Source organism: Neophocaena asiaeorientalis, unplaced genomic scaffold, assembly GCF_003031525.2.
Source record: "Neophocaena asiaeorientalis asiaeorientalis breed wild unplaced genomic scaffold, Neophocaena_asiaeorientalis_V1.1 scaffold31, whole genome shotgun sequence".
Lineage (NCBI taxonomy): Eukaryota > Metazoa > Chordata > Mammalia > Artiodactyla > Phocoenidae > Neophocaena > Neophocaena asiaeorientalis.
Genome location: NW_020175320.1, coordinates 19,003 through 31,338, shown reverse-complemented (window position 1 = coordinate 31,338; position 12,336 = coordinate 19,003). Strand labels below are relative to the sequence as shown.

Sequence of the window (12,336 nt, the reverse complement as noted above, 5' to 3'; positions counted from 1 at the left end):
TTCCCTCCTTGTACAATGTGTTTATACCACATCTTTTGGGTTAATTTTTTTCCACAAGTGTCAAGTGACTAAGAGTTTTGTTGTACATGATCTCATGCTGTGATTCATACCTAGCCTAAGAGTAAGTTAGGCTGCCATCTCTCTTCATGCACGAATCTTTGATGCTTGGTACTTACTCAGTGATAGCGATTTTTCTGCCTTAAAGGGAACAGATTAATTGTAAGAGAGGAGTAAATGAGGGAAGTCTGAAAGCAAATGACTTGGTTTCCTTTTTCAATACTGTTTGAAATGCTGCTCCCAAATATGAAGGAAAAATGGGGATTGTCGTTTTTCATAGGATCATGGTCTTCCAGAGATGGAGAAGAGCACTGATCTGATGCTTGACTGCTGCTTTAGCATCCCTGCCGAGCAATCTTATGTTTTGTGCTTGAACATGTGTTGTGTCAGGAAGCTTGCTCCTCACTGAGGTACCCGTCTTTGGGTAGGCAACCCCTAGAGGGTTCGACCGCATGTTGATCTGAGCCAGATTCCCCGTCAGCCCTGACTGATGCTTGGGATCCCTCCATGTGGCATTATTTCCAAGTTCTTCCTGCTACCAAAATGGTTTGGTAGCAGGAAGAAGTAGGGAGAAGGTTTCTCTAGAAAATCAGGTGACCTCTTTTTGTCTGTGTTTAAAAAGAAAAATAAAACAATATAAACAGTTTTAAAAACTGGACTAAAAATAATCAGAAGTTGCTTCCTGGTGATTTAGATTAGCTGCTAACCATGTTATCTCTTGAACCCTGTTTTGATTTGAATTTCACTGTTTTCTTCTTCCCTGTCCTTTAGTGTAGCCCCCCAGAGTGCCCATGCTGCATTTGACAAAGCAGCCAACTATTTTGGGATGAAGATTAAACGGGTTCCACTGAACAAAGTGATGGAGGTGGATGTTCGGGTGAGTTCCTCTGAAGGGCTGTTGTCTGTCTTGGGCTGCAAGAAGCAGGAAGTGCTTTTTCCAGTGTCACACACAGATAGGCTCAAAATGCCTTTGACTGTAGTAGCCAGAGTTGCAAAAACTGCCACTGGCAGTGGTGAGTCACTGCAGCTTCAGTCTTTTCATGAACTCGAATAGGAAGATGAGACAAACCTGAGACTTCAAGGTTTTGTTTCAGCACCATCACTCTCTTCTGTCTGTAAAATGAGCCAGGACTAACTTGCCCTAAGACTCTCACTGTCGTTTTCGATTGGCCTGAATTAGTACCATTGCCATTATAATAGTAATTTTTTTTCAGAAGTAAACGGTACAGTTTATTAGCACTAGCATTATTCCCCCCACCTTAATTGAGGTATTAACTAATTGACAAGTAAAACATTGTGTATAGGGTATACAACTTGGTGTTTTGATCCATGCGTACATTGTGAAATCATCACCACAGTCAAGCTATTTAACATCTCCATCACCTCACATAGTTCCATTTTCTTTCTTCACGGTTAGAATACGTAAGACCACCCTGCAGATCTCTCAGCAGATTTCAGCTATACGGTGCAGTGTTGCTCAGCGTAGTCACGTGGCTCTACATTAGAGCTCCAGAACTTACTCATCTTGCCTAACTGGAACTTGGTACCCCTTGACCAACATCTCCCTGTTGCCCTCATCCTCCAGCTCCTGGCAAGCACAGTTCTACTCTTTGCATCTATGAGTTTGTTTTAGATTCCTCATATAAGTGAGATCGTGCAGTATTTGTCCTTCTGTGTCTGGCTTATTTAACTTAGCGTAATGTCGTCCAAGTTCATCCACATTGTCGCAAATGGCAGGATATTTTAAGCCAGAGTAATATTCCTTTAGTAATTACTTTTATGCCTTGCATTTACACAGAAGAACTCTGTAGTTTTCAGTGTTATCAGAATCGCATTTGAGCCTCATGACAACCTGGGGAGGTCGTAGAAGCTGTTAGTGTTATTGCAGCCGCGGAAACACACTGGCTGGTTACGTAGTTTCCTCAAGGCTTCACTGCTAATAGGTGGGGCAAGGACTCACATTTGGCTCTTTTGCCTCTTAGCCGAATATTCTTTTTTACCCTCACGGTGATTCTGCTGTTTTTGTACTGTGCTCTCAGACTGTTCCTCCCAAATGTTTGTATCCGGCCAGCACGGCAGGGCGGTGGTGTTCTTCCAGGTTGGAGAGGTGAAGCAGGGGTGCTAGTGGAACTGGAACTCGAGGCTAGTAGCCTAGATTGCTCCTGGCGGCAGAAAAGAGGAGGAATTGTGATGTGGCTTCTCACTTTCCTTTCAACTTTAAACCCCTAGGCCATGCGAAGAGCCATCTCCAGGAACACTGCCATGCTCGTCTGTTCTGCCCCCCAGTTTCCTCACGGTGTGATAGATCCTGTCCCTGATGTGGCCAAGGTATGTGTGAGAATGGACTACTAGGCAGGCAGACTGAGATTTTAAAGTAGAATCTAATGGTGCAGTACTTGCCAAAAAGAAGCTATTTTGAGTTTAGATTCTAGCCCAGTGGTGATGAACAGCTCTCATCCGCCCTGTGATAAGCTGCACAGCTCTGCCGAAGCCTCTGAAAGTGACTAGCTTCTGCTACGGGGGAGGGATAACACGAGGAGGAAGCCTTTGTTTAAACTGGACATTCTGAAGCAGTACTGACGTTTTGATTCAGATCAGGAAATAATCTGCATTTAGGGCATGCCTGCCAGAGCTCACCATGCTGCCCCAGAGCATCCCTCCCTCCTTCCCCGCCCCCAGCCTAAATCAGAGTGCTTCTCATTTCTTGCTGGATTTTGCAGGTGAGTTTGAGGCCCCACGTATTTAAATATAAAATAGAAACCACATTCAGATGAATTATTTTGAAGGCTAACTACATTTGAAAGACAAGCTTTATTAAAAAATGTCAAAAACAGCCAGGTTTTTAAAACATGGAAGACAGTACATAATGCCTTGGGCCTGTATCCCACCATTCCACCCATGTCTTGCAAAGTTTTCGTTGTAGAGCTATAACTGATATTGTCTATGGTCTTTGGTTTATGGAACTAGCTGGCTGTCAAATACAAAATACCTCTTCACGTGGACGCTTGTCTGGGGGGCTTCCTCATCGTCTTTATGGAGAAAGCCGGATACCCACTGGAGCACCCATTTGATTTCCGGGTGAAAGGTGTGACCAGCATTTCAGTTGATACTCATAAGGTGAGTGAGGGAAGAGACCACATGTTAATCAAAGTAGACAGTTGATTATTTTGACTACTACCAGTAAAAAAATTGGTTAAAGCATTAGTTTCCCCCATTAATATAAAATTAAATCTGGCTCTTTGCTCACACCAAGGCAGCTGATTCGTATGACAAGGTACAATGCTAGAGGTGACCAGCAGTAGTGAAAAGGAAGCTATTATCTTTATGTCACAGCTAAGAGAGTTTCTGTATCCAGTGACTGTATGTAACTGCGACATGCTAGTGTAGTGGCCCTTACACAAAGGTTCCCTGAAGCCTTGAGATCCTTGGGGGTGGGGGGAGGAGGTGAGGTTGATAACCGGAGTTCCTAAGAGGAGGTACGCTGACGCTGCAGCCCCCAAGCTCCGGGGGCTCCTGTACCTGCGTGACTGGAGTTTATCACTGGAAGAGCCCTTCTGAAAAAGGGATGAACTTATGTGCTCAGGAATGTTTGGCTTGTGATGTTTGAAATGTCCATGCCTGCTACCCCTGGTGGACTGAGGCAAAGTGCCCTCTTTCTTACTGTCTATCCTTGTGTGGCTCAGGGGGTAACATCAGTCACGTGTTAGCTTCAGTGAGCTAATTAGGAGGGCACACTCGTGAAGTACGTAGTTCATTTTACAGCTGGATGAAGTAGCTTCTAGATTTTGAGCACCATGGCGTTAAGAAGGAAGCATGATACTCAGCCAGAAAGGATGGAAAGGGGGTCAGAGCGTGATTTTAGTTGCTACAAGTGACCTCAATTCCACCTGTCCTGGCTTCCAGTGGAAATTTATCTTTGCTTCCATCCTGACATACCTTCCTGGGGTACTGTCTTAAATAAGAATAAGGAAAACTCTATGCTGCGTGAGAGATAGGAAGCAAACCGATTAACTAGACAAGACGTTGCTTTTCCTGGGCCTCAGATTCCTCATTCCTAAAACAGAGAATTTAAACCCCATGAACCGCCCTGAAGTTTCTTATACTTTTTAATAAATAAGTTGGAAATCTTAATGTGAGTGGGAACAGAGGGAAACCGACAGACAGGGGGAATCTGCGTGAAGAGAGCTCTGGGGCAGGTCTGCCGCGTGGAACTGTACACTCACCTGTCTGCTTCTGCCCCTCAGTATGGCTACGCTCCCAAGGGCTCTTCAGTGGTGTTATACTCTGACAAGAAGTACAGGCACCATCAGTTCTTCGTTGACACAGATTGGCAGGGCGGCATCTACGCTTCCCCAACCATTGCAGGCTCACGGCCTGGTGGCATCAGTGCAGCCTGTTGGGCCGCCCTGATGTACTTCGGTGAGAGCGGCTACGTTGAAGCTACCAAGCAGATCATCAAAACCACTCGCTTCCTCAAGTCAGAGTATGTCTGGAAGGTTGGGGGGCTCTGCCGTGTCACTTGCTTTGTCTGCTGTAGGCTCAAGGCAGCTGCTAGGCCCAGTGCCGTGGCTGCAGCCCGTCTGCAGGCCCGGAGTGTGGTGTTGGCCTGGGGGGGTCAGCTCCCTTGCGTGCTGGGACTTGGAGGCCGCACCCGGGCTTCATCCGTGGGCCGTGTTGTCTCCCTGACAACTGGCAGCTCTTGCCAGGTGCTGGTGTACAGCTTAACGGTTAAGACAGCGCTTCTCAGAACGTGAGGTTGAACCCTCATCAGTCACACGGAGGGCTTGTTAAGACGCAGATTGCCGGGGCCCACTCCTAGAATTCTGACGCAGTAGGTCTGGAACGGGAGTCTGAAGATTGGCATTTCTGAAAGTTCCCAGTGGACACTAATGCTGCTGGTCTGAGTCACACTTGGAGGATCGCTGGAGTAAGAGAAGAACTGGAGAGGGGGAGGGCGGAAGGGGTGGTGAAATCTGGGGTGAAGGCTAGAACCAGCTTGTGTGCTTTGTCTAACACACCTCTTCGTGTGTCACCTGCCTGGCTCTCCGTGTGTCACCAGGATTGGGGAGGCCTCTTCACGCTCTTGAGGGTGAATGAAAGCAGCCAGTAGGCACAGCTCACTTGAAAAAGGCCTGCATATGGTCCTGATACACCATCTGCTGAGAAGTGCTGTACCATTTCTTGCTTTAGGGATTACGTGGATGACTTTCAATTTTTTAATTTTGTTGCTGCACGCGGGCTTTCTTTAGTTGCGGTGAGCGGAGGCTACTCTTGGTTGTGGTGCATGGGCTTCTCATTGCAGTGGCTTGTCTTGTGGAGCATGGGCTCTAGGTGTGCAGGCTTCAGGAGTTGTGGCTCGTGGGCTCTAGAGTGCAGGCTCAGTAGTTGTGGCACACGGGCTCAGTAGTTGTGGCTCATGGGGTCTAGAGCGCAGGCTCAGTAGTTGTGGCACACGGGCTCAGTAGTTGTGGCTCATGGGGTCTAGAGCGCAGGCTCAGTAGTTGTGGCACACGGGCTCAGTAGTTGTGGCTCATGGGGTCTAGAGCGCAGGCTCAGTAGTTGTGGCACACGGGCTCAGTAGTTGTGGCTCATGGGGTCTAGAGCGCAGGCTCAGTAGTTGTGGCACACGGGCTCAGTAGTTGTGGCTCATGGGGTCTAGAGCGCAGGCTCAGTAGTTGTGGCACATGGGCTTAGCTGCTTTGCAGCATGTGGGACCTTCCCGGACCAGGGCTTGAACCCGTGTCCCCTGCATTGGCAGGCGGATTCTTAACCACTGAACCACCAGGGAAGCCCTACATGGATGACTTTTTTAAAGAGAGATGGATTATTTTTCCAGGATTTACAAAAAAGTACAGTGTTTATCCCTCAGATACCCCTGAGGGGCATATTATAATTTGGGGGTTGGGCAGACAGGTTAAGAGCCAACAGTCTTGATTCATTGGATCTAGTGGGGTTTGAGCCTTAAAAATATTTTTAATATTTAGGAACCACTGATTTCAGTCTAGCCACCTTATGAGAAAACTTAAGCCCCCAAAGGTTAGATTTGTTACAAGGGAGACATGAGATGACCAGAAGAATGTACGTGCCTGAATTTCCTTTCTGTTCCTTTTGTTTTAAGACTGGAAAATATCAAAGGCATCTTTGTTTTTGGGAATCCTCAATTGTCAGTCATTGCTCTGGGCTCCCATGATTTTGACATCTATCGACTATTCAACCTGATGAATGCCAAGGGCTGGAGCTTGAACCAGTTGCAGTTCCCACCCAGGTGAGCTTGAAGACTTTCCTTTGCTCCATGACTGCTGAAGGACTTGGACAGCAAGATGACCTGAAGTACAGAGAGTGACTGCTAGAGCCCAGCACTTTAGTGGCACCTGTAGTATCTCAGGATGTCTGTCTTGCTATTTGGAGTTATTCGATATCAAGAACAAGACTGTTAGCTTTAAAGTCTGGCAAATTAGGGGGCAGCCTTGAGACGAGTGGTCGGTCATGAGATCGTCTCCCACCGCCCCACACACACTTGCTCTCTCTCTGGGCTCTGTTCTGGCCCATCCGCAGGTGCTCTCATGACCTGAGTAACGGAGGGCCTCTAATCCAGGGCCTGCAGTCATTCAGGCCTGCTGCTGTCGCCTTCCATAGGCATTTCTAACCTAATCTTCCAGGATGCCTTTAAATAAACACTCTGCTTCAACAGAGTAGGTCTCTTAGTGTCCTCCGCACCCCCGCCGATCCTGTCATGTGTCGTGCCACTGCCAGTCCCATCTGGATTCCGTTTTCTCCTCTTCACAATCCCACTGTACCCCAATCTCCCTACAGGGGCAGTCAGTTTCTTCTCTGCCCTGAAGACCTTCGAGACCCCAGCCATATGGCCCTAGCCCCATGAGGGTTTACCACCTAAGATAAAAGCGTCCTGTGGGTTGTCACATGCTTGAAGGAACAGCAGTGGACAGTTTCTGAGGGGAGGGGGAGGACAGAACAGCCAGCTGTATTCATCTTGTCAGGGTGGTTCCCGGTCACGCTGAGGGCATGAAGCCCTCTTGACAGCCCGTGTATCTGAGAGCCCTGATGCCCACGGCTGGGAGCACTTTGGCTACACTTGTCACGAGCACCATGAAGAAGCAGTCAATCAATTCCTGTGTTGGGGGCTGCCTGATTTCAGAACTTTTTCCCCCTCTTATTCCAGGATTCATCTCACTTTGTCTTTCTTCTCCCATAGCATTCATTTCTGCATCACACTGGTACACACCCGTAAGCGAGTAGCGATACAGTTCCTAAAGGACATCCGGGAATCCGTCACTCAAATCATGAAGAATCCGAAAGCAAAGACCACAGGAATGGTAGGGACACGTGGGGTTTTTTCTTCCTGTGGAAGTTCAGGTGGTGTTGGTGGGCTTGAAAGAATCAGATGATCTCCAGTCTGTTCCTGCCTCTGTCCCTTATCCACAAACCTCTTTCCTTATTAGTCAGAACTGATGATCTCTGCTCACCCATTCCCAGGGTTTGTTTTAGTCTCAAACGAGGTATGCTAGATATAATAAGCACCTTGTAAATTTGAAAGTGCTGTACAAAGACAGGTGGTGGTAGTGTCCATTTCAAAAGAAAATTTTGACACAGGTAAAGGCAATAAGCCTGTTTCCTCCGGAATTTTCTACACCAAATCCCATAGGACGGTTCTTTAGGCAGAATGGCAGGCTGGCAAATGCCTGTGAAAAACAGCCTATGCCTTTCTGCTTGCACAGTGCCTGGGCTGGGGAGGCGGGCATGGGGGGAGGAGGAGTGCACGACCGCAGCGCGGGCTGCTCCGGACCCCTCGTCTCTAATGACACTCTGTGACTGGGTTTGTAGGGTGCGATCTACGGCATGGCCCAGGCTACAGTCGACAGGAACCTGGTGGCAGAATTGTCCTCCGTCTTCTTGGACAGCCTTTTCAGCACAGACGCTGTAACTCAGGGCAGCCAGATGAATGGTTCTCCAAAACCCCGCTGAGCTGGGATCCTCCGTGGCCCTGAGGTGCCTCTGGCCTTCAGAAGGTTCTCGGGGTGTGGGACGGGCCACGTGGTTTCAACATCTGGTCTTTGCTCCACAGAGCACAGCACGGCAGACCATGAGACAGCTTGATCCTCAGGATTCTTGTTTCCATCCCTTTGTGGTTTTTAACGTGAAGACTCTAAAGGATTCCATGACGTAATTATTTTGCCCTTGTCCTAAATGTTACCCTGGGAATTGTTTTAACCATTTCCTTCTCTAACCCCTCTTGCTTTCAGCTTCACTTAATCACGGTGTGGGAGCTCTGACCTGTCCTGACTCCTTAGGGAAGCTGGGCTACGGTTTACGAGATAGGAAAAGGTTTGCTTTGTTACCTCAGGCAGGTGGGCTAGTCAGACGGGAAGTGTTCCATAACCGATGTTTCCCTCGGTGAGGGTGAGGTCTGCTCTAAGCAGGAGGCTTTTCCAGTCCTCCTCTGTGAGTGGTTAGCTGTCTCAGGGTCCCTTCTGTTGCAGCTTGTGTTGTCTCTCGAAGACACAGGTTGACCAGCCATCTTCTTGCTATGCGGGGCCGGCACGGTCCAGCAGATCTGCTCAGTCCACCACGGCAGGGTCTGGAGCAGTCGCTGGTCCTCGGCGGTGCCTGCAGTTCCCATTTGATACTTGGTTGTCGTCATCTTTGAAGACTGTTGTTGGAAATTATGCCCCCACTGGTTTGTCCCTATTTCCATGGACGAGGGAAAGAACGCGGTTTCAGAGAATCTAGGGCCTTCTGGGGCTGCCTCCCTGAATTGGCAGCGTTGGGGCACACCTGAACTCTCTCCTGGGCCCTTTTCTGTACTTTCCTGAGGATCGGGGTGGGATGAGCACCCAAATTCACATGTGTCACCAGAGTTGGCAGCAGTCCTCCCCTCCCTGCCACTCCAAGCCGTCAAGCATGTTTGCTTGCCTGAAGGAACAGCTCAAAGCACCTTCACAAATTGCCTCAACTTACCCGAGGTGGGTGTGAGAGAGCCCCCAAGGCAGGGAAAATCTCTCTCCATTCTGTGTTCTTCCTGCCTCTTCCCCCTTTATTCAGCTCCCAAAGGTACGACGGCAGTTAAGCCTCAGGTACTGCAAGCTCCTCGGCCCTGGCTAGGATGAGGTAAACTTTCTGGAATAGGAAGACATGATGGCAAGTGTCAGTTGTGGCCCAGGGCCTGGGATTCCTTCGTCAGACTAGTTGCTCAGGGTGGTGCAGGGACAGGACCCAACCCTGCGCCCGCTCCCCACGCTCCGCCTCCCACGCGGGGCCCTGATCTAGGCTGAGCCGTGGTCCTGCTCTCATGCTGACACCCCATGTGCCTTCTTCCTCAGCGGGGCCGGGCTACTCCTGACCCGGGCCGAGGGCAACTGGATCGGTCCTTGAGGCTTTCACCTGGGTAGGGGTAAGTCAGGAGGAACTTTCCTTCGTCCCCTACCCCTCTCAGGGACTCCTGAATATTCAGCCTCTTCAGGCTGGACTCCTCTAGCCTTCTTCGCTGGGAACACCGGCCGGGAGAGCCACGACGCCCGGACTTCCCGCCGGCTCCTTGGCACGGTTGTCTGAAGTGTTCTTTAGCTCTGTACTTCCTCCACACTAACTGTGACCAGCTGGCCATGTCACTGCAGGGCTGGTGTGGTGTCTTCATCCTGTCTTCTGTGGGTTCCAAGGATGGTTGGGGTATGTTTCTGTTAGAGGCTCAGATCCTTTGGAGGTGAGAGTCACGTTCCCCCTGGTGGCTGAACTGCTGGGCACCTCCTGAGAGAGAGACTGTGCATGAACCGTCCCTGAATCTCCAGTGTGTTCAGGTTGGACAGAGGAAGTCCAGGGGCCCAGAACCCCCCGGCAGGCAGCACTGTGGTTTGTCAGCTGCTGAGATGGAGAAGCACGTGTCCTGCAGAGTGTGCTCTTGCTTCCGGTGTCTCCCAGGACCTTCCTCTGTGCTGTGACAGTGCTTGTTGCCACTCTAGGTTATGGTCACGAGCGTTAGTCTGACCAACACTTGTGGGCTTTCCATTCTGTACACCTGTGCATGTGACAGTCTGGCAGTGGTGGGTAGAATGTCTTGATGATGTCTTGTTGCTAGCAGGTGTCACATCGGCCTCTGCGAAGACTGTACTCTCTTTTCTGGGTTAGAATTAAGTAGTCGCGTGAATATACTGCCACGTCACTTTTAACATGACCGGTTTTATACCTGGAAAACGGTACTGGCCTCTTTTAGATCTTTTCAGTCTTTAATCTCCCCCTTTTCCATCTCAAGGCTCCCTTCCTAATTGCAGCAATAATCTCTTAAGAAGCAGTTAATAAAATGTCCCCAGTTTTAGTCACTATGGATGACTATATTCACACAGGGAAGATACCTACTGGGGTGGTGGCAGCTCCAAACCGGCTGCTGGGGAGAAGTGCCCCTTGGTGTTGAAATGGTTGTGTGTGACCACTGATACCAGAACCAGTTCAGACATGGACGAGCGGCAGTTCTGCTCAGTTCCAAGCACCTTCCTGGTAGCTCCACCAGGAGTGGTGGCCACACCTGTTTAAAGGTCTGGAACTCACATCTTCAGTTCCTCAGGGCCAGGGCCTTCTCTTAAGTTTTCAGTCGCCCCCCTCATCCACACCTGCTTACATCTTACTGATGGATTGAGCCATCTGGGGTGGTCTCCACCCAGCTGGGCAGTGTGGATCCATTTCACCAAAGGACACTGATTTCAAGCCCTACATTTGGTTTGGGAGCTGATGGAACTCCTCAGATATCTGCACACGTAACCACTGGGCCTCTTGTCCCATTATGAATAGGAAGTGAGAAGTCTTTCTGAAGGGTTATTCAGGCTCTGAAGTTCTGTCCTTCAGGTAACCCAGCTTTTCATTCTGGCTCTCAGCCCATTCACACTTGGCCAGAATCAAGCCAAGGAATACCGCCTTTGCCATATAGTTTCTGCCAAAGGACTTGGTTCCCTGAGCCCCTACTTGCTTTGGGGTAAACCCTAGAGAAAAAGGGGCCAGGATATGTTTGGTGAGGAGGCGTGGTCCACCCAAGAAGTGGTGTCCTGATGCTCACAGCTGTGAGCCCCTTTGCCTTCTCTGTGGGTCTTGACAGCAACAAGCTGCTTTTAGCTAGACCCAGTAGTGATAGAAGTAATGACAGAGGCCTAACTTGGTAGCCACCAGCTATAGCCCGTAAGCAGAAGGCATGTGTTTGAGAGCCTTTTCTTGAGCTGGAGTTGTAATTGCCTTACTTTTTCTTGTGTTTTTTTTGGTCCATAATAGCTCCTTAACATCCTCTGCTATAATTTCAATTATTTGCATTAATTTTAGAATAAACATGTTTATTTCCAAAAAGTGTTCCTTGTGTCTTTGTACCACATCAAGGTGCTTCATATAACTGTAGTGCCTTCCAGGTTGGCATTTTTCAGTCTTTGATCCATGAGTAAGCAGAGGCAGAAAGGTGACATAACAGTCCATACTGCCATGTCTAGTGGCTTGTCCCCTGATCCAGTCATTAGGTCAAAGTACATTTAGAAGAATTTATGTCAGAAGTGAAGCAGATGGGGGAACCACTGTCTGAACCTTGTTGGTTCGACATTAAGCTTTACTGAGAACTTGTTACTAAAAAAAGGTACCGGACAGAGAGATCAAGATGGCAGAATATAAAAGGACATGGAGCTCACCTCCTCCCATAAATACATCAACAATACATGTACATGTGGAACAATTCTCACAGAATACCTACAGGAGGCTGGCAGAAGATCTCATACAACCAAAGCTTCAAGAAAGATCACCATATAACTGGGTAGGATGAAAGAAAAAAAAAAAAAGAATCAGGATGGGACCTGCACCCCTTGGAGGGAGCTGTGAAAGAGGCAAGGTCTCCTCACCCCAGGAACCCCCTTCACCAGCTGGGAGATCAGCCGGGACAGGGAGCTTCAGCAGCTCAGACAGTGCGGCCAGCCGGCTTGCAGCAGGCAGAACAGAGAGAGACCAGCACAGACAGTCGCGGCCACCTGGTTGCACTCCGCAGCCCAGACGCGCATCTGCTGGAGCACGTGGGGCTGGGTGCTGAAACTCGGCTTCAGCAGATAGACACAGGGAGAGGACGGGTTGGCTGCGCAGAGATGGCCCAAAGGGGCTGGAGCGTGGTCCAGGCTGCGGCCAGGCGTGTGTGCAGGACAGAGTATGGTTGGTCACAGAAGCCCCGTTATTAACGTGCACACCAAGGGAGTGGGGGGCCTCGCCGTAGCGGCCTCGTTCTCGGTGCTTACAGTGGGCACGGCTCCCCCT

The 12,336-nt window shown here is 49.4% G+C and overlaps 1 protein-coding gene across 2 annotated transcripts in view; it reads left to right on the top strand.

The window, feature by feature from the left end:
* Positions 1-11,397, top strand: part of SGPL1 (sphingosine-1-phosphate lyase 1) — a 54,645-nt gene extending 43,248 nt beyond the window's left edge. For both annotated transcript variants that reach the window (XM_024765489.1, XM_024765490.1), the window contains exons 9-15: positions 829-934; positions 2,287-2,385; positions 3,025-3,174; positions 4,302-4,540; positions 6,176-6,322; positions 7,271-7,391; positions 7,900-11,397. In XM_024765489.1, coding sequence (XP_024621257.1) covers positions 829-934; positions 2,287-2,385; positions 3,025-3,174; positions 4,302-4,540; positions 6,176-6,322; positions 7,271-7,391; positions 7,900-8,040 — 1,003 coding nt within the window. In that variant the 3' untranslated portion in view covers positions 8,041-11,397. The remainder of the gene's footprint in view (positions 1-828; positions 935-2,286; positions 2,386-3,024; positions 3,175-4,301; positions 4,541-6,175; positions 6,323-7,270; positions 7,392-7,899) is intronic.
* The last annotated feature ends 939 nt before the right edge of the window (positions 11,398-12,336 follow it).